Source organism: Peromyscus leucopus, chromosome 7, assembly GCF_004664715.2.
Source record: "Peromyscus leucopus breed LL Stock chromosome 7, UCI_PerLeu_2.1, whole genome shotgun sequence".
Lineage (NCBI taxonomy): Eukaryota > Metazoa > Chordata > Mammalia > Rodentia > Cricetidae > Peromyscus > Peromyscus leucopus.
This window is the reverse complement of record NC_051069.1, coordinates 5,742,875-5,764,003: the sequence shown is the minus strand read 5'-3', so window position 1 is coordinate 5,764,003 and position 21,129 is coordinate 5,742,875. Positions and strand designations below refer to the sequence as shown.

At 44.3% G+C, this 21,129-nt stretch overlaps 1 protein-coding gene across 1 annotated transcript; it reads left to right on the top strand.

Moving 5' to 3' along the window:
* The first annotated feature begins 13,820 nt into the window (after window positions 1-13,820).
* On the top strand, window positions 13,821-17,268 carry Rps27l (ribosomal protein S27 like). Its single transcript, XM_028866122.2, has 4 exons — window positions 13,821-13,928; window positions 14,615-14,723; window positions 15,381-15,491; window positions 17,079-17,268. The coding sequence occupies exons 1-4, from the start codon at window positions 13,923-13,925 to the stop codon at window positions 17,105-17,107; spliced, it is 255 nt and encodes an 84-aa protein (XP_028721955.1). The 5' UTR covers window positions 13,821-13,922; the 3' UTR covers window positions 17,108-17,268.
* Window positions 17,269-21,129: the final 3,861 nt, after the last annotated feature.

Genomic DNA, 21,129 nt, shown 5'->3' with positions numbered 1-21,129 from the left:
CAGGGGCCCTCCACATTTTGTTTTGAGACAGGGGTTCTCTTTGGCCTGGAACTTTGCCAAGTAGGTTAGACTGGCTGGCCAGTGGGCTCCAGGGATCTATCTGTCTCTGACTCCCACCTCTCCATCTCTAGGATCCCAAGCATGCACGACGGTGTCCACAGATCAAACCCGGGTTCTCACACTTGCAAGGCAAGTGCTTTGCCCGCTGAGCCGTCTCCCCAGCCTGCAGTTCTCTGTGTTCACACGTTTATTGAAACTTGTTTTCAGATATTTGATTTTGAGAATATAGTCATTTCCCTACATATGAGACAAGGTCCCACTTAGTCCAGGCTGGCCTTGAACTCTCTATGTAACTGAGCCTTGAGCTCCTACATGTCCTGTCTCCACCTTCCAAGTGCTAGGATTACAAACATAATCCTGGTTTATGTGGTGCTGGGGACTGAATGAAGCCATGGCTTTGTGCATACTAGCCAAGCACTCTAACAACTGAGCTGTGTTCCCAGCCCCTAAGTCTGAGCATCTTAGTATAGAGTCATCCCTCAGGGTCTGTGGGGAAATCAGTTCCTGGATCCCTTTCAGATGCCAAAAACTACGGATGCTCAAGTCTCTCATGGTCAATGGCACAGAATTTCCATGTCACTGTCTCTTGTATACATTCAGTCATCTCTATAAGACTTATTAGGCCTACAATCATGTAAGGAACAGGTCAATTTTGTTATATTCTATTGTTAAAGAGCAATGACAAGAAAAAAAGTCTGTACATGTTCAGTATAGGCACAGTTTTCCCCAAGTATTTTATAGTTGAATCTGCAGCTGTGAACCCCACAGACACAGCAAGGCAACTGACTATAAAGGATCTAGTAACGGTATTAAGGTGTGGGTAGATGGCAGACCACTTTGTCATCGGGTCCTCACATCCTGCTCCTGTTCCAACAGGAGAAACTTGGGGGATTATGCATTTATAATTCACTGAGAACCACAGTAATAGCACACGGCTGTCTTCAAGCAGTTCAAAGTCCACACTGATGCTCTGGGCTGCGCCGCTGCTGCAGCTACCCTGCCAAGCTCCTCTTCCCAGCTGACTTCCTTAAGCTGCTTGGAGTTAAGCACTGAGCGCTCTGAAGGCCTCTTCCAGGCAAATAAGAATGAATGAGAGAAGGAATGGTGCCAGGCTTCCTGGATTGAACCCCACTTCATTTCAGCAAATCCCTAAGCCTTTCTATCTGCTTTGTCAGCTGTGAAATGAGCAGACCAATTCAGCCCTGCTTCAGAGGGCAGTGAGTGGCAGGTTTAATTAATGATGATTGGGATGGGCTTTGTAATGTAAAGTTGTCCATAAATGAAAAGGGGCATTAGTGCTATTTCACCCCAAGTCGGCTACATTTGGAGTGCATCCTGCTTATGGCTGCCACAGCTAAGCCTTCAAAAATCCTGTTGGTAGGGGTGCGTTTCCCAGATAGAAAGCAGGGCTTGGTAATAGAGAGGCACAAACATGAAACCAGTGCACGTCTCGGATGTCTGGTTGGCAAGCAGCACCGAGGTCCACTGGGTCCAGCGAGTGGCAAGTGATAGGCTGGGTTTTTTTGTTTTGTTTTGTTTTGTTTTAACCCAAAAGAACAGTGTGCATCCATCTATACCCCAGACTATTCTAGAAAGATCCTGAAGATCTAAAGTATCACATTGGTGGAGAAAGTGATCTCCAAAGATCTCCTTTGCAGTAGTTCCTACCTTTCTGGCTGACAGCTCACGTTGACAGTAATTTTTTCTGTTTTTTGTTTGTTTGTTTTTCGGTCAGGGACAATTGTGTACTGAGAACATGCAACAAGGATCAGGGCCTTCTGGGATCCACTCCTTTAAAGCCTGTGTCTTACTTTTAAGGATCTCATTCAGTGGACCGCATAAGGACAGAGTTATCTGGTTTACCAGAAGTCATGCTGTTCCAGTTGAGTCACATTGGGAATTGCTCATCCCTTGCAACACAATGGGAATGCTACCTCTCTCACATAAATTCATCTAACAAAATGCATTTGCAGTAAACTGTGACTTCCATATATTTATTGGATTTTCCGGTTGGGAAATTAAATATCTTCAGAGGCTCATGTGCTGTGGGTTGGGTCCCAGTTGGAGATGCAACTGCGAGGTGAATGGATCATGTGAGCACTAACTTCATCAATGGATCCATCCATTGATAAGTTCATAGATAAATGGGCTGATAGGGGGTGGGGCCTTGTTGGAGTAAGTGGGTCACTGAGTGTGGTTGCCTGCTCTATAGTTCCTTTAATGCTGTCTTATAAACCTGGAGCAGGAATCCATTTGGATCAGTACTGCTTCCTACCCCCAATTTCAGACTTTATTATTTGGCTCCTGGGAGTATGATTGAACCAATTCTCATTTATACATAATAGCCCTGTGTTAAAATGCTCTTTGCAAATGAATTACTTATATATTATATATAGTCATTTTCTCGGTTGTAAAACATACTGTTGGGCACATGTAGATCTTGTCAACTGAGTTCTTGGTGTATCTTTCATTTAAACAGTTTCTTCCCTCCATACTTGATCTCCAGATTTGGTTATTCTACATGAATACAACTTTTTTTCTGTAGACATTTATCACCAGTTAACTGAAGTTATGGAGAAAATGTTTTCTATAAGAAACTATAACCACTGGGCGTGATGGTGCAAGCCTTCGACCCCAGGCAGAAGCAGATGGATCTCTTATGAGTTCGAGGCCAGCCTAGTCTATATAGTGAGTTCTGAGCCAGCCAAAACTGCACAGTGAGACACTGTCTCTAAATAAATAAATAAATGCACAAAATAGACTATATTCAATTAACATTCTGTGTTTCATGGAGAAGGCAGAGCATCGTTGAGATAGCTGAAGAGGACTTAGGCCACCAGCTTCTGACCCCAGGCAACAGTGAGAAAGGTTAGGAAGGAGTAGTGCCTTGTAGAGCTCTCTTTGGTCAATGCCTCCTTTCCCCAAGCCCCTCCACCAGCACTACCCCCACCTCCAATGCCCTGCTGCCCCGGCTACCGATGGTTGGGGCAGACACTCTAGACCCACACTGAGACAATGATCCTCTCTCCAGCACATTTGGAATTGGGGCAGAGAACTCTGGTCAGTCACAGTTGGCCTCAGAACTAGGACAGCATATAAAGGGAGCAGGTGAGGCCTTATTCAGCATGTATACAGGGAAGCAGAGGAAAGTGGGCTATGGAGAGAAGAGACCAAAGACGTATCGGGGAGGAGAGATGAGAAATTAGGTTGCCCTGAGAGGGAAGAGGAGGCGGCGAGAGTACAGCCGTCTCCATTCCCAGTGGCCCCTCAGGACTTTGTTCCTGCTCCCATGGGGCCTGGCCCTGGCACATGACCAATTGGCTCATTTCAGCTCAGACCAGTGTGAGAGGTCTCTTTGACTTGAAACTCAACAACCAAGGTTAAGCCAGTAGTCAGGCAAGAAGAGGGGCCAAGCCAGGGATCTGCTAGCTGATGCCTACCCTGGTATCTTCATCACGCAGGCCTCTTAGTGACAGTCACGTGGGTAAGTTCCACTGGTAAAATTAGAGGTGACAAATTCATGGTTATCCTGGAACAATGCTCTCTCTCCATCTAGCCATGTCCTATTACATCCGCTTGTGAAGTAGGGAAGTGAGTGGCCTTATGAAGCTATAGCCAGGGTTTTGTCTTGTCTGGAATTTTCCTACAGGGTGATCTGCACCTCCAGATGACTAGTCATGTATGTTCCAGAAACAAACAAACAAAAAAAAATCAACCAACATCATAATTCAAATCCTCTCCAGCTTCCCCAAGAATGGATCAGGCCCAAGGTCAGGGGCTCTGACTTTGATTTGTAGGTATGGCCCTGCCCCAGATTCAAAGGCAAATCCTGTGTCTAGCTACAGACTCTGAAGAACCCTATTACAGGAGTTCAGGGGACATTGGCTACCACATAGATTGTTCTGTTCTAATAAAAAATGTGGGTTTTGACTTCTGGGTTTCTGCTTTCACGATGAGAGTGAGTCTCAATTCCAATTCCCTGTCACAGCGCCTGAGTCTTTGATGACTAGGCCTTCATCCCCTGCCTGTGTGCAACCCAACCAGGGTCCTGTACCCTTCCTAATCAGTACTCTAGGGCAGGAGGGATGGCCTTACCAATTAAGAGCACTTGATGCTCTTCACATTTAGGCCCCATTCTTCATGTAGAGAGATTTTTGTGCAAGAGGAATTTGGAATTTAAGTACTTTTAATTCAGTTAACTAGTTACAGATGAATGGAATATTCAGGAGAAAATATTGGGGGCAAATTAGACTCATGATCAATTGTCTTCTACACCATATAACTTCTTTAGGAAAACTCATGGTAGCCATTGACTGTGCTTAAGAAAATCATTTACACAGCTATGTGTAGAATCATCATCACAGATCAGGAAGAACACCTGTGCCAGGAAGGCTCCTGAAACAATGACCGACTTCTCTCTCCTGGCCTGCACACGTAGGACAAGTAGCTCCTTGCGCCACCTACTGGAATTTGAAAGAACAATCGATTTTCTTTTGATTAAAGGTAATGGACTGCTGTGAGTTCTTTGTACAAATGGAAAATATTCACAACATTCCTTAAGGTGGAGCTAATGTAAAGACGTTGCATTTTTCAGTCTTTATGAGGTAGCTCATCAACAGTATAAGATGTAGAAACCTAAATCATTTCTTCTTTTTTTGTTTTAGTACTGGACTGAACCTAGGGCTTCATGCACACTAGACAGGGACTATATCACAAAGTATATACCCAGTCTCGAAAAAGAAAAATAAATGTAATATGATAGAATCTCTGGTCACTCAGGCTGGCCTTGAATTCACTCTGTAGCCCAGGTTAGGCCTTAGTCTTCCAAGTAGCTAAGAGTATAGGCCTATACCACTGGGAGGTCCAGTTGAAACTAGTTTTTTAAACTTATTTTTATTTATTATTATTAACAGTGTGTGCGTGTGCATGCTCAGGCGTGCACACACACACAGGCACGCATGCACACCATACAGGCATGCAGGCAGAGGCCAGAGGACAACTTTGCGGAGTTGCTTCTCTCCTCCCACCTTTACGTAGGTTCCAGACATTAAACTCGGGCTTTCGGCACAAATACTTTTACCTGTTGGGCCATCTTTCCAGTTCCCCAAATGATTTTTTAAAAACCGTCAACAAGCATGCTGTGTGTGGTGGCGCACGCCTTTAACCCCAGCACTCAGTAGGCAGAGACAACAGGATCTCTGTGAGTTTAGGGCTAGCTTAGTCTATATAGTGAGTTCTAGGACAGCCAGGACCAGCTTAGTCTATATAGTGAGTTCTAGGACAGCCAGGGCCAGCTTAGTCTGTATAGTGAGTTCTAGGACAGCCAGGGCCAGCTTAGTCTGTATAGTGAGTTCTAGGACAGCCAGGGCCAGCTTAGTCTATATAGTGAGTTCTAGGACAGCCAGGGCTAGCTTAGTCTATATAGTGAGTTCTAGGACAGCCAGGGATATGCAGAGAGACCCTGCCCTACACCCCCCCCCAAAAAAAAGGTCAACAAGTACAGTAGATTGTAGTTGGCATTTATTGAGTGTCTTAGTTAGGCTTCTTTTTTTTTTTTTTTTTTTGGTTTTTTGAGACAGGGTTTCTCTGTGTAGCTTTGCGCTTTCTGGACTCACTTGGTAGCCAGGCTGGCTCGAACTCATAGAGATCCGCTGCTCTGCTCCGAGTGCTGGATTAAAGGCATGCACCACAACCGCCCAGCTTAGTTAGGCTTCTTTTGCTGTGAGGAGACGCTATAACCACGGCAACTTTTATAAAGGAAAACATTTAATTGAGGTGGCAGCTTACACTTTCAGAGGTTCAGGCGTGCAGGCAGACATGGTGCTGGAGGAGGAGCTGAGAGTCCTACATCTTGCAGGCAACAGGAAGTCAACTGAGACACTGGGCAGTATCCTGAGCATATATGAGACCTCAAAGCCCACCCCTGCAGTGACACACTTCCTCCAATAAGGCCACACCCACTCGAACAAAACCAGACCTCCTAATAGGGTCACTTCCTATGAGATTAGGGGGGGTCAATTATAGTCAAACTACCACAATGAGTACTTATACTTTACGCTGTTTCACTTTATGAAACACTTCATGAAATTATTTTCATTTTAGGGGACTGAGGTGATAGTGGGTAAAGTTCTTGTCATGTAAGCACAAAGGACCTGGATTTGATCTCTAGCACCCACATAAAAAGCCAATCCAATAAAAAGACACTGTTTCAAAAAACTAGATGGACAGCTCCTGAAGAATTTATACAGAGTTGACCTCTGGCTTGTACACACATGCACACATATGTGCTTCCACACACATATGCATACCTGTATACACCCACACACATGCAAAGCTATTTTTATTTTAGAATCAAGAAAACAGCTTGACACACCTTTAATCTGTGTCACACCTTCTGTTGGAAGCCTGTACAAGGACAATGGAAAAGGAAGGGATTGTGTTCACCCTTCGCCTGCTTGTCTTTGCCTTGCTACTTCTTCAGGACTCCAACATATACAGAAGACCAGCTGGGATACCCAGCCTTGCAAGACTGAGGCTGAGCAACTACCAGATTCTTGGACTTTCCCATTCATAGCTAGCCATTGTTGGACTGCAGCCTGTAAGACATTCATTGATTCATTCTATAAGTTCTGTGAATCTAGAGAACCCTGACTAATACATGAGGGAAGGGCATTTTGTCAGAGGACATTAAAAAAGAATGCATATATATGTGTGTGTGTGTGTGTGTGTGTGTGTGTGTGTGTGTGTGTGTGTGTGTGTATGAATAAACGAAGAGTTCACAGTGAAAAAAAAAAAACAGCTTGAGAGGCAAGTGGCTTTCAGTTAGGTTTCTGTGCTCCTGGGAGAGAGGTTTGTATCGTCTTCTGCTCTGTCTATTGCAGACATTCCATCAATAGTTGAGTATTATAATAGGGGGAGAGGAGGGAGGGGGAAGTGCAGTCAGGATGTAAAATAAAGGAATTAATTTAAATAATAAAAAAGCTGAGTAAATTTTTCATTGTAAATAACGAAAGCACCGTCCTTCTTACTGCTTTGAGCCCTTCAACTACAGTCTTGAATCAGTTTTTAGCTAAGGGGGAAATGAAAGAATTCCACTGATTTTGCTTGTGTGCCCTTCCCAAAACAAGCACAGAGTAGTGTTGCACGAATCCTAATTGGTCTTACAATAAAAACCTGGAGCCAGATATTGGGGTAAATGCTGAAAGATCCAAGAGACAAAGGAATAAATAAGCCACTAGAGAAACTTCTCACCACTACTCTCTTCTAAATCCTCAGGCCAAAAGGGAGGCAAGATCCTGTCTCCATGAATCCTCAGACTGAATGCTCCTGAGTCTTCAGCGAAAAGGGCTGAGTTCCTGTCTCCACCTGCCTTATATGACTTTCTCCATCCAGACATATCATGTCCTGTCTCAACCTTACTAGTACTGGGATTAAAGGCCTGTGACTCCCAAGTACTGGGATTAAAGGTGCGTGCCATCACTACCTGGCTCTGTTTCTCTTTTAGACTAGATTAATCTAGTGTAATCCAGGGTGACCTTGAACTCACAGAGATCCAGATCTCTGAGTAGTCCTGGCTGTCCTGGAATTCACTCTGTAGAGCAGGCTGGTCTCGAACTCAAAGAGCCTCACACCTCTGCCTCTCGAGTGCTGAAATTAAAGGTTTGCGACACCACCACCTGGCTGCAAGTGGACTTTTAAGAGAGAAAATACAGACATGGGGAACATTTAGCTTAAGAGTGCAGACGCACAGAGAAGAAAGCTTGCATGGGACATCAGTGGTTATTGAGAAGTGATTAATGTAGCCAATAAGAGCTTGCAAAAGGAAGAGGTTCTATTTGCATTCATTTATGCTGACCTCAAGATCTACATAAAACATATTTTTTCTTGGGTTGCAGGATCACTCATAAGCTTTGAGAGAGTACCTTGGTACGGTTCAAAATAAGTAACTCGATTTCTTCCCTGGTGGCTTGGGCAGACAGTGAGAAGGTTTTTATATAAACTTACAAAAAAAGGACCACTCACTGTTCGTGAGGTTGGCAGGTCCAACATCAAGGTACTAGTCTCCTAAGAGGGCCGGCTTGCTGTGCCTGCCGCCCCCAGCCTCGTGTGTGTGTGTGTGTGTGTGTGTGTGTGTGTGTGTGTGTGTGTGTGTGTGCAGTGGTAGTCTGTAGTTCTTTCTGGATTTTGCTTTATGGAAAACCTGAGCTTTCCTGAAAACTCACAGCAGTGGCTCTCAACCCTAGCTGCACACATAAAGCCTCAGAGAGGTGTTTAAAAACAGTCACGTGGGGCTCTCTCTAAATCCCTCTAACTTAATTGACCTGTGCCGCTGCTTTGACACTTAATGTTCAGTTACTGCGAGTATCCTATGCTAGGGGAGGGCTTGACTCACTGGCATGAGAAGCAGATGCCCCTTGCAGGGGAAGATGGATGATTCCTTACTCCAGTCAAGAGAAATATTCTTGACCCTGGAGTAGCAAGAATCTGACATCTGCACAGAAAGGTAAAAAGACTCCAGAAAGTGTTGGTGTGGGGCCGGTGGTGCAGTTCACAGAGCATGTGCTTAGCATGTACAGCATCCTGAGTTACACCCCCAGTGCCACACACAGAGCAAAGAACGCAGTTAGTCTAGGCCAGGGCTTCTTAGAAGGGGATGTTTACACATGTCACTGGAAAATGATAAAATTCAGATTCTGGCTCTGAAGATCTCGGAAATGGCTGTAGATTATTTCCAAAAGGTTACTGAGTGATGGGATACTGCTGGTCTACAGAGTGGCAAAGACCTACATGGCTAGGTCCTACCACTGTGTAACATCCTCATGGACATTTCAAGCACAGAACAGGAGGAGCCTCAAGCCTGTCAAACTCTGGGGTTCCAGGGGCAGGGATGACATTGTTAGCTGACTAGATGAAGATGGGCAAGGCCTGAGGAAATGCATCTTTGTGTCTGTGGGAGCATTTCCACAGAGGACTGCCATGTGGATACTGACTGGACATAGGGTGCTTGTTCTGCCCTTAATAGTACCTTCCAATGGGGCCTAGCTTGTATAAAAAGAGAAGCCAGAGGCAGGCTGTGGCTCTAAGCCACTTTCCTTCTGAGTGAGCATGTCCATGCTGCCGTCATTGTCTGACAGACTTGAGATTCTTCAGCCTTGAAAGTGAGACTTAATACCTGGGACTCTGAAGGGAACTTCCAAGACTTTCGGTTTCCAGATTGGGAGTGTTGAGGCATCCAGCTTCCTGAAGTGGGAACTCACTGGGTTCTCTGCTTCTCTAGCATGCAGTCGGCCATTGCTGGACTACCCAACCACTAAATCGTCTCCCTCCCCTCTTTCCCCTCCCTTCCCTTTTCCTCTTCACTCTCCTCTTTTCTCCTCCTCCTCTTCTCCTTCTTCCCCCACCTCTCTCTCAGTTCTATCCTCTTAGAGAACTCTATTTTTTGGGGGGTGGGATGGGATGGGTTCAAGACAGAGTTTCTCTGTATAGCCCTGGCTGTCCGTGAGCTCTCTCTGTAGACCAGGCTGGCCTTGAACTCACAGAGAGATCCACCTGCCTCAGCCTCCTGATTGCTGGGATTAAAGGTGTGTGCTGCCACCACCTAGCAGACCCTAATCCTTTCTCTCACCTCACAATCTGAAATTGAAAACATTTTTACTTTGTTTAATTACTTATCATGTGTGCCAACACTGCTTGCATGTTTATTGAGGTCAGAGGACGGCTTGTGGAATGCAGGGCTCTCGATCCACTACTGTGATCAAACTCAGCTTAGTGACAAGCACCTTTACTCACTGAGCCATTCACACATCCCACGGTTTAAGTCCTGATATAACCAAAACATTTCTTTCTTGCCTGCCAGTTTCCAAATAACCAACACGGAGACTTAATATGAATTACAAATGATCGATTGGTCGATAGCTCAGGCTTGTTACTAGCTAACTCTTACATTTAAATTAGCCCATGTTTCTTATCTACCTTCTGCCTTGTAGCTCATGGCTTGTTACCTCATTTTCTACACATCCTGCTTCCTCTGTGTCTGCTGGCATCTCCTCTGACTCCACCCTTCTTCATCCCAGCATCCTTAGTTTGGTTGTCCCACTTATCCTCCCTGCCTGGCTACTGGCCTGTCAGCTTTTCTTCTTCTTTTTTTTTTTTTTTTTGGTTTTTTGAGACAGGGTTTCTCTGTGTAGCTTTGCGCCTTTCCTGGAGCTCACTTGGTAGCCCAGGCTGGCCTCGAACTCACAGAGATCCGCCTGGCTCTGCCTCCCGAGTGCTGGGATTAAAGGCGTGCGCCACCAACGCCCGGCTTCAGCTTTTCATTAAACCAATGCGAGTAACAAATCTTTACAGTATACAAAAGGATTATTTCACAGCAAACTCTACCTATGAGATGCTGTTTAGTTGTGAAAACTATGAGTGGGGAAGGGAAACAGTGAAAGTCAAGATTGGTTCCTAGGTCTTCATTACTGTATTATTTCTGTAAGGCATCACCATAAATACAGTAGTTTAAAACAATAAAAATGGCGGGGGTGGCGCATGCCTTTAATCCCAGCACTCGGGAGGCAGAGCCAGGTGGATCTCTGTGAGTTCAAGGCCAGCCTGGTCTACAGAGCGAGATCCAGGAAAGGCGCAAAGCTACACGGAGAAACCCTGTCTCAAAAACAAACAAACAAACAAAAAAAAACCAAACAAACAAAAAAACAAACAAAAACAACAACAAAAAAAACCCTAAATGTATTATCGTAAAATTCTATATTTTAAAAGTTTGACCCAGAGGAATTAGGAATGCTGTTTCTTTCTGGAGGTTCACTGCCGTGGTTTGCTGTATGTGAAGTCCTCCTGTAGGTAGACTTTTCTTGCCCACCTACCATTTCCCAAATACCAACATGGATACTTAATATTAATTATAAATGTTTGACCAATAGCTCAGGCATATTACTAACTGGCTCTCACAACTTAAATTAACCCATTTCTATTCATCTATGTGCTGCCATGTGACTCATGGCTTTACCTGTCCTCCAGCATGTCTTGCTCCCTCTGCATCTCCTGGTGACTCTTCTGACTCTGCCCTTTTTCTCCCAGAATTCTTCTAGTCTGGCTCTCAAACCCAATCTCTCGTGCCCATCTCTTTATTAGCCAATGAATGTAATACATATTTACACTGTACAAAGATTGTTTTACAACAGTTTGCCATATTCCTTGACTCAGAGTGCCCTTCCTCCATCTTCAAAGTCAGTAGCAATATCTGGTGTGGTGTTGGCATACACCTATCACCCCAGCATTCTGGAGGCTAAGGCAATAGGATCAGGAGTTTGAGGTTATCTGGGGCTATGGAGCAAGACCTTATCTCCAAAAATCAAAATCAAAACAACCACTGCCAATCACCACCACCACAAAGCCACTGCATTAATTACTTTTCTATTGTTGTGGTGAAGCATCATGGCAAAGGCAACTTATAGAAGTGTGGTGGTTTGAGTGTAATTGGCCCCCATAAGCTCATAGGGAGTGGCATTATTAAGAGGTGTGGCTTTGTTGGAGTAGGTATGGCCTTGCTGGAGGAAGGGTGTCACTGTGAGGGTGGGCTTTGAGGTCTCATATTGCTCAAGCCACACCCAGTGTTTCAGACCACTTCCTGTTGCCTGCTGGTCAAGATTTAGGACTCTTAGGTCCTTCTCTAGCAGCATGTCTACCTGCACACCATCATGTCAAACCATGATGATAACGGACTAAACCTCTGAAAATGTAAGCCACCTCAATTAAGTGTTTTTCCTTTATAGTGTTGTTGTGGTCATGGTGTCTCTTCACAGCAATAGAAACCCTAATTAAGACAGAGAGGAAAGGTTTATTTGGGTTTGTGGTTCCAGAACAATAAGAACCCAACACCATCATGGTATGGATGTGTGGCACCAGGCAGGCATGTGACTGGAGCAGCAAGCTGAGAGAGCAAGCAGGAGACAGAGCAAACTGGGAATGGTGCAAGTCTTTTAACACCTCAGAGCTGCCTTCCAATGACATACTTCCTACAACGAGGCCACGCCTCCTAAACCTACCCAAACAGCAGCACCAGCTGGGGATCAAGGGCCCAAATGCCAGAGACTATGGAGAGGACATCTCATTCAAACCACAGCCACCAACCTTAACTACACTTGTCTGGTAATCACAGGCCATGGGGATTAGGACATTGAAATCTTTAAGGCCATTATTTTGCCTACACACCTATAATAATGTACATAATTATCTGTATGACAATATTTAGTGTTGATTCATATTTTATTTGTTCTACAGAGGGTCTCATGTAGCCGAGGATGATCTCGAACTTCTGATCCTCCTGCCTCCACCCCACTAAATGCTGGATTAGAAGTGTGCCCCATCACTCCTAGTTCGATCCAGTGCTGGAAATTGAACCCAGGGATTCTTGTCCACTACGAAAGCTCTCTACTAAGGTAGCCAGCCTCTCATGTGCTTATTTTAATTTTCTTCTGTTTTATGCAAATTGAATATTATACATGCATCTTCTTTTCCAAAAGAAATAAAGGGCGATATGAGATGTTAATAGGACATTCTTAGAGTGAAGCTTATAATTGGCTTGTGTGTGTGTGTGTGTGTGTGTGTGTGTGTGTGTGTGTGTGTGTGTGTAAGCCAGAGGTCACCTCAGGTTTCTTTCTCAGGTGCCATCTATCGTGTTTTTTGAGACAGGGACTCTTACTGGGTTGGAACTCCTAAGGCTAGACTAGCTGGCCATTGAGCCCCAGGGACCTGCCTCCTCTGTGCAGCAGGGAGTGCCTCCTCTTCTTCTGAGGCAAGCCTTTTACAGAGCAAACCATCTCCTCAGCTCTCTGGCAGGTTCCCAGGTTTGGATCACACAGGTTCACAGTATCAGTCAAACTTGTCTTCCTCACCGTGGGCCCTGGGAAATCAGCGTAACCTTCAGAGGGCAGGGGCCTCCTGGTGCCACCAAACACAGCAGCAAATGGGTTTTGTTTAAAAACTATTTCAGAGCAAAGCAAACCTGAGGTAAAGCCTATCCCGTGCAGAACCTCAAGGCCTACTCCTTAGAAGGAGCGTGCACACACTATGAGCCTGTTCCACAGTCTTTCAGTGGGATCTTAGCAGTTAATAACCATTTATTTATTTAGTGGTGTTGGGGATCGTGCATGCAAGGCAAGCACTCTACTAACTGAGCTATATCCCCAACACCAATATCATATTTTAAAATTTAATTATGTGTGAATCTCTTTCTTTTCTTCTTCCTCCTCCTCCTCCTTCTTCTGTGTGTGCACATATGCATGCAGCGCCATCAGAGACTAAAAAAGACCTGCATATTCCCCTGGAGCTGGAGTTTGGGGCCGTTGTGAGTTGCCTGGCGTGTATACAAAACACCAAACCTAGGTCCTCTGCCGAAGCAGTAAACACTCTTAAGCGCTGAGCCCTGCCCGGCCCCCCCCATCATATTTCTAACACAGTGAAGAACAGATATTATTGTTCCGTGTGTCCCCTCACCCCCACCCCCTGCCCCTCATAATGAACAGGGAGAGGCCAGGCTGGCAGCAGCTTCAGGTCTGGCTTCCCTCTAAAGCCTAATGTCTAAGGCCCAATAGCCCAGTGGCCCCGAGGCTTCCCAGGCCTGCCCGCGTGCAGGGCGGAGTCGGAGCTCAGCGCAGGAGCCTTTTCGATCTTCAGTAGACTCCGACCCGCTTGCAGGGCCGGAGCCGCACTACCGAGACGGGAGCCTAGAGCGGCCGCCCCGCCCGCATCTCCCCTCCACTCCGCCCCGCCGCCTCTATCCCGGAAGTTGTAGCTGAGCGCTCGCTAGCGAGCACCTCACCCCTGCGATCTGGAGCGCCGGTGCTGGCGGAGCCGTCACCATGCCCGTGAGTGTTTGCCTTGGGGCTCAGGCTCGCTTTCTTTCGGACTTTCTGCCCATCCGGCGGCTGAGCCCGCGGCGCCTCCTGCCCATCGCCGCGGCTCGTGGTGCGGGCTGGGGCGCGGCGGGCTTGTCCGGGCTTGCCCGGGCGGCGTGGCGTGGCGTGGCCCTGTCTGGGCCGGAGCGCGAGCGAGTGGGCGGCGGGTGGGGAGCAGCTCCCAGCCTGCGGTGGGCTTCGGCTTTCTGCTTGCTAACGTAACAGTCCTCGGAGCTGCTGGCACGTTCATTGCACCCCCGGCGGGCGGGCGGGCCGGACGGCACGCGGTAGCCTGTGCCGGCCACCCGATGTGGAGCCCCGGGGCTGAGATCATCCCGGCCTCGCGCTAATCGGCTGCGGTACTTCCTCCGCGAGGCCTGGGCCAGAGGCTCGTTCTTACTTAGCTTTGCTGGCTTTCCAGCCGATCGAAGAAGAAAGGGGGTTGTCTACCATATGCGCCTCGACCGCCGTGAAGTCCCAGGACAAGGACTCGGCGAACGCAAAGTTTGGGTGGAAGTGGTCCCATTTTTAAAAGTCACATCCAAGTGCTCCCCCTGCCGAGTGTGCCTGTTGCTCCTGCTTTGCGGTCGTCGTGCGGTTAAATCCGCCAGCAATGTGCTTTGACTCCAGCAGTAACAATATGCTTCCTTACTCAGCTGGCTAGAGATCTATTACACCCTTCCTTGGAAGAGGAAAAGAAAAAACATAAGAAGAAACGGCTGGTTCAGAGCCCAAATTCTTACTTCATGGATGTGAAATGTCCAGGTAAATTGTCAAATTCTGGTCCTAAAGGAAATTTCTGAAAAGATCGAAGCTTTAGTAAGACAGGAATAGAAATGAATAGAAATAGTTGAATAGAAATGAGATTACAGAATGGTCACAAGGGACATTTTAAATAAACGTACTAGTCGAAACATATGGGAGATACGTTTGACTTAAGTCTTTAAGCTGTTCATTAAGGTGATGAATTTTCCATTTTTAACGGTGCAGTGAAAGTATGTTGAGTCTTAAGTCTCAAATTGTGCTGTCTGATATGTTGGCCATTATCCATATGTGGCTGTTTAGTGCTTAAAATGTGACCGGTGAAACGAGGGACGGTCTTTAAGTGTAACACACTAAACTCTGAAGACATAACATGAAAAAGATGACAGACATGTCTATTACATGCTGAAATGTTAATGTTTCATAAATACTAAGTTTAATAAAATGTCACCTTTAAAAAAAAAACGTAAGTGGCTTCTAGAATACTTTGTTAGGTGTGTGGCTTGCTGTTGTAGCAGGGACCAAAGTTTACAGCAAGTGTGTAAAAAACATCACTTATTATATAAGCAACATGCATTTACATCGTGACAGGAAATGGGATGAGCCAGTGCTGTTTTCATCTACTTTGCAAACTTCTTATTGTTCCCCTCCTCCTTTTAGGTTGCTACAAGATTACTACAGTTTTCAGCCATGCTCAGACAGTGGTTCTCTGCGTAGGTTGTTCAACAGTGTTGTGCCAGCCCACAGGAGGAAAAGCCAGGCTCACAGAAGGTATAGATAGGATTTGGCGTTTTCTAACCCAGTAATAAGACTTCAAATGTTTTTCTTGTGGGCTCTTTAAAGAGTCCCCTGCTCAAGTAGCCGAGTTTATGCTTGTGACACTGCAGCTGTTTTGGATACTTTGGAATACTTGTGCTTAACTTGGAGTAAGTTAGAAACAAGTCAGAGTGGAAGCAGGTGTAACTGCCTACACTGTTGGACAGGGGTGGTTTTTTGTTTGTTTGTTTGTCTTTAATCATGAGGTTTTAAAATTGTTTCTTTTTTTTTTTTTGGTTTTGGTTTTTTTCGAGACAGGGTTTCTCTGTGTAGCTTTGCGCCTTTCCTGGAGCTCACTTGGTAGCCCAGGCTGGCCTCGAACTCACAAAGATCCGCCTGCCTCTGCCTCCCGAGTGCTGGGATTAAAGGCGTGCGCCACCACGCCCGGCTAAAATTGTTTCTTATATATTTGGTACATAAAAGGGATTTTTAAGTCATTGCTTGGTTAGGAACAAATACCTCAAGTGGACAACTATTTAATGCCTAATTTAAAAATCTAATCTTTTTTCTTCACTTTAATGCAGTAAGTAAAAATAATTGTGTACATAGCTTTTCATAATAATATATTCAAATTTACAACTCCACAATACTTGAAATTTGCTTGTGATATTCTGGGGAGCTGTGAATTCCACATTTTCACTGAAAGAGTTACAAATGAATTGGCAATAAATCCAAGATCTATTTGGTGTGACTGGATGAGATCAGAGTCCAAAGTCAACATAAGGTGTGTAAGAGTAGGGTGGCTGGGAGGTGGTGGCGCACAGCTTTTATCCTAGCACACAGAGGCAGAAGCAGGCAGATCTCTGCGTTTGAGGCCAGCCTGGGCTACAGAGTGAATTCCAGGAAAGGCACCAAAGCTACACAGAGACACCCTGTCTCAAAAAACAAAAAAACAAAAACAAAAGGTGGGTGGGGTGGGATGATACACACTTTTAATCCCAGTATGGGGGCGTGGGAGCAGAGGTAGGTAGATCTCTATGAGTTCAGCCTGGTCTACAGAGTGAGTTCCAGGACAGCCAGAGCTATAATAACCTGTCTGAAAAAAATCAAAAAGACATAAGACTAATAGTGTTGTTAATATGCAGGGTTGCTGAAACTTATGCCTTGATCTTGGAAGTTGTATGGATATGTTAACAGATGATGTCAAAGTGCATCTGTGGCAGAGTTCTGGCATGTGAGAGGAACTCTAGTCAAAGTTAACTTTGTAGGAGGGAGACTGTTGAATAGGGGAATAAGAGGATCTTCAAAACAGTGTGAACTGATAGAATCAGGTTTATGGTCTTAAATAGATTTCATGGTATTTGAAAACAAGGCACCATTGTGATCATGTCAGAATAAACTCACATGCAACATTTATTATAGCAAATTTCTATTAATCATAATATTCAGAAACTTAAGTTTTCTGCCTGAAACCTAACATTCCTATGTCTAATTAATCTGATTTCTAAAACTTTTTTTTTTAACTTAAAAGTACTTTTTGCCACTAAAATCATACCAGAGATAGAGTATGGTGTTTAATGTACTCTCTTGATTCCTTTACAGGCTGTTCATTTAGAAGAAAGCAACACTAATCACCTAAACAAGTTCCTGAGTTTGTGTTTTTCACAGAAAGCCTTATCAAGTTCAGTGACTCTACCAAGACAATGTAACTGTGTTTGATTTTATAAAGTATACAACAGTGATCTCCTATTTTGGTGTCAGTTTTTCAATAAAGTTTTAATTATGAACAAATTCTCCCTTCTCCTTTTTTCTTTTGTAAAGTACATGTGGGTATGTTAAACAGTTGTACTGGGTATGTTGATCTTGGTTTAAACATTTTTAAAGTATATTTTGACTAGTTTGTGTCCCATTTCGAGTGTACACACCCTAAATATTTGACATTCTAAATTGTATTGAGAGTAATTAAATATCTCTTTAGGATATTGCAGCTCCATTTTCACACGTGTAAGCAGTTTTGTCAAGCCATGGTGTTGCTGTTCTGTGCTTAAATGTTCTATGACATTTGTTTCAAAGGTATTGTCAGAATAGCTGTACTTCTTGTGTACCAAAACCTCACCTTAGAAAAGAATTAGGGCCGGGGCTATAGCTCAGTGCTAGAGCACTTGGGCCCAGCATACAGGAGGCCCAGTTCAATCCCCAGTACTTCAGAAAGGGAAAAAGAAGCCCTGTAGATTTAGTTTAAAAGCCTAGTCTGGCGTTGGTGGCACACGCCTTTAATCCCAGCACTCGGGAGGCAGAGGTAGGTGGATCTCTGAGTTCAAGGCCAGCCTGGGCTACAGAGTGAGTTCCAAGAAAGACTCCAAAGCTACACAGAAACCCTGTCTCGAAAAGAAAAAAAAAAAAGCCTAACCATTTCTTAGGGATGTAGTTCTTGTGCACTGATGAGTCTGTAGCAACAAACGGAGCTGCTGCTGCTGTCCAGACCAGGGCTCGGAAGACCCTCCGCCTCAGCCCTGTCCATGTTGTTTTCACTCATGTCATGGTCTGTGTTTAGGACAGTGAATATATAGAGGGTGGCTTTATAGTGCCATCTTTGGTTTTTGTTTTGTGTTTTGAGTAGTACATTATTCTTGGTTTGTAGTCAAACTTTCTAATGAAAATCTGTAATTATTTTTGTAGCTGTATTAGCCCAGGCCCTTGCACATGTTAGGCATGTTAGCTCTATCCCTGAGCTGTATTTCCGGGCCTAAATTATACTTTGATGTGACATGATTTACTAAGTTGAACTGTTAAAGTTGTATCCCGCAAAATATGACTTGACTGGCCAATTCTTAGAATTTCTTTTAATGTGAGAAGACAGGATAAAGGACCAAAATATCCTCCAGAGTCAGATAGGTTTGAATCAAGTTCTGATGGTCATTGGTTTGTGACATAAGAAAGGTAAGGACAATTGTACTTTAGAGTTTTGGAGACTGAATGACATGACATACACCAAGTGCTTAGCATAATGCCTTTCACAAAATATGTGCTCTGTCAATAGTTGTAGATTTTTTAGCTAAAAGATTGTGTCTATTCAAAATAAAAGTATTATAAAGTTGTACTTTCCCCCAAATGTCCCTATTTCTTAGCAGACAAAAGCACAGTTGTGTTGACTGTTGTAAAAGAAGCCACCCCAAGTTTAATGGCTTACGTGATGGTTTATTTTATGTAAGTTGGCTGGTTACTTTGCTGTCTCATCTAGTTTGACTTACACAGCGTCAGCTGGGAGTGAAGCTGAGCTGGATTCAGCATGGTTTCAGTCATGCCTCACGACTGGTGCGAGCTGGTGTGTCGGACAGACATCTTGGTTCTTCAGTAAGCCTGAGTGTCCTCAGTGAAGTGGGGCAGTGGGTCTCAGGCAGTAAAGGTAAGCTTGACAGTCCCTTAAAGCTTAAGAGCGGGACTTCATACAGTGTTTTCAGCACATTCGGCAGGCCAGGAGCAGGAGGGTGGAGAAACAACTACCTATGATGGAGACTGGCAACATCACACCAGAAGAGAATGGGAGGAAATGGTGACTATTAATTCGCTACCTTAGAAGAATTTTAGATTCCATCAGTTACTTATTCCCTATCCTGTGAACATGTCCATAATCTGCTTTTTGTTTGTTTGAGACAGTCTCTATGTAGTCCTGGCCGTCCTGGAACTCACTAAGTAGACCAGGCAGACGTCAGATTCAAAAAGATCTGCCTGCCTCTGCCTCCCCAACCAAGTGCTAGGATTTAAGGCATGTGCTTTCACGCCTGTTCAGTTCTTAAATACTTTTATTTTTCCTGGTCTAAGTAAGCAGACTGTGTGTGGGAAATTTGGAGAAAATTCAAAAGATCAAAGGACATGTGAAAATAATCTGTAACTTCCTAAATATTAGGTAAAAGCAAATAAAAACAATTGTACCATCAGATGCTAAAAAAAAAAGGCATATAAACAAGGCTTATGTAAAACTATATTCAAGTGGTTTCTTTTTTGATATAAGTACAGAATGTCATATGGTTCAACCCACAATGTTACCTCTAATGGTAAAAAGCATCTATTAAGATATTAGATGGGGCAATGATGGTGTACGCCTTTAATCCCAGCACTTGGGAAGCAGAGGTAGGCAGCTCTCTGTGAGTTCAAGGCCAGCCTGGTCTACAGAGCAAGTCCCAGAAACCCCTGTCTCAAAATACCCCACCCCAATAAAAAAGATAGTGGGTAGTGCAATTTAATGTCACAATTTGATAGTTGATAGCAGTTACAACAAAATGGATTTATATAAACTTGACCAGGTTAAATAACAGTCTTGAATTTTGAAGAAGGTAGAAAATGTGTAGTATATTTGTATAAATGTGATAGAAAACAATAGTACTTGAGTTTTGTGCATGGTGACAGATATGGATCTATTTGTAATCTTTACATATTGACATCCAGTTATGCCAGCACCATTTATTGAAGATACTTTCTTTTTTCCATTGTATAGTTTGGGCTTCTTTGTCAAAAATCAGGTGTTCATATGTGTGTGGATTAATGTTCGGGTCTTCAATTTGATTCCATTGGTCTGTATGTTGGTTTTTATGCCAGCACCAAGCTGTTTTTTTTACTATAGCTCTATAGTAGAGCTTGAGGTCAGGGATGGTGATGCCTCCAGAGGTTGCTTTATTATACAGGATTGATTTACTGTTATAAAGAAGAAAGTGAAGAAACAGATGTAGGGCTGAGAAATACAGAAAAATTCTTTCATAAAATACATAAAAACTGACATCTTTCTTGTGTCTTCCTGTCTCCGTTGGCACACGGGTAATCTCCAACATATACCATCTGGGACTATTACAACAAAATATTCCAAAGTCAACACTCTAGTAAGCTATCTGGGGAGCCTACCTTCAGATGGCTCCTCATGATTCTCAGTATTCCTCCCTGTGTGCAGTCCACTCCTACAATGGATCAGGGTCCACCTGTGATTCTTGGACCAATAGAATTTGCCACAAGTGATGGCAGAGGGCTGTCTCTTCTGTACTACCTATTCTGTCACCATGCCTTCCTTGACATGATAGACAGCAACTCTGAAAATACAACTTCATTTTCCCCGTTGTTTCTGACAGGTATCTATCTGCTCACGGTGGTGTAAACTTACCGATACGGTGAATTCTGACTGTCTTGTAATGTACAGTGCATTGTTCCTGCTGTGTTATATTTCCACCCACTCTCTCATCCTCTCTTCCTCTCTCCTTAACTTGCTCTTAAGCCCACAACCATGACATAAGTAGCCAAGCAACCCCATTGGGAGGTCCATGTTGATAAACAGGCCTCTTGCCACATCAGCCACAGGATTGACTGCAGGCCATCTTGGAAACTTTCCTCCAGTCCCAGGGACAACTATCACACCTTATTGGCAACCTCTTTAGACTCTGTCCTGGACCAACCCAACTGCATTACTCAATTCCAGGGCCTCAGGAATGGTGGGAGAAATACACACACACACACATACACACACACACACACACACACACACACACATATATATGAATGTGTTTTCACTGTTACATTAAAAGGTCTTCTGTTACATGAGGCTTTCTCTATTACACATTCAAATAATATATATTTTAGACAAGTGTAGTGGCTCATGCCTATAAGCCAG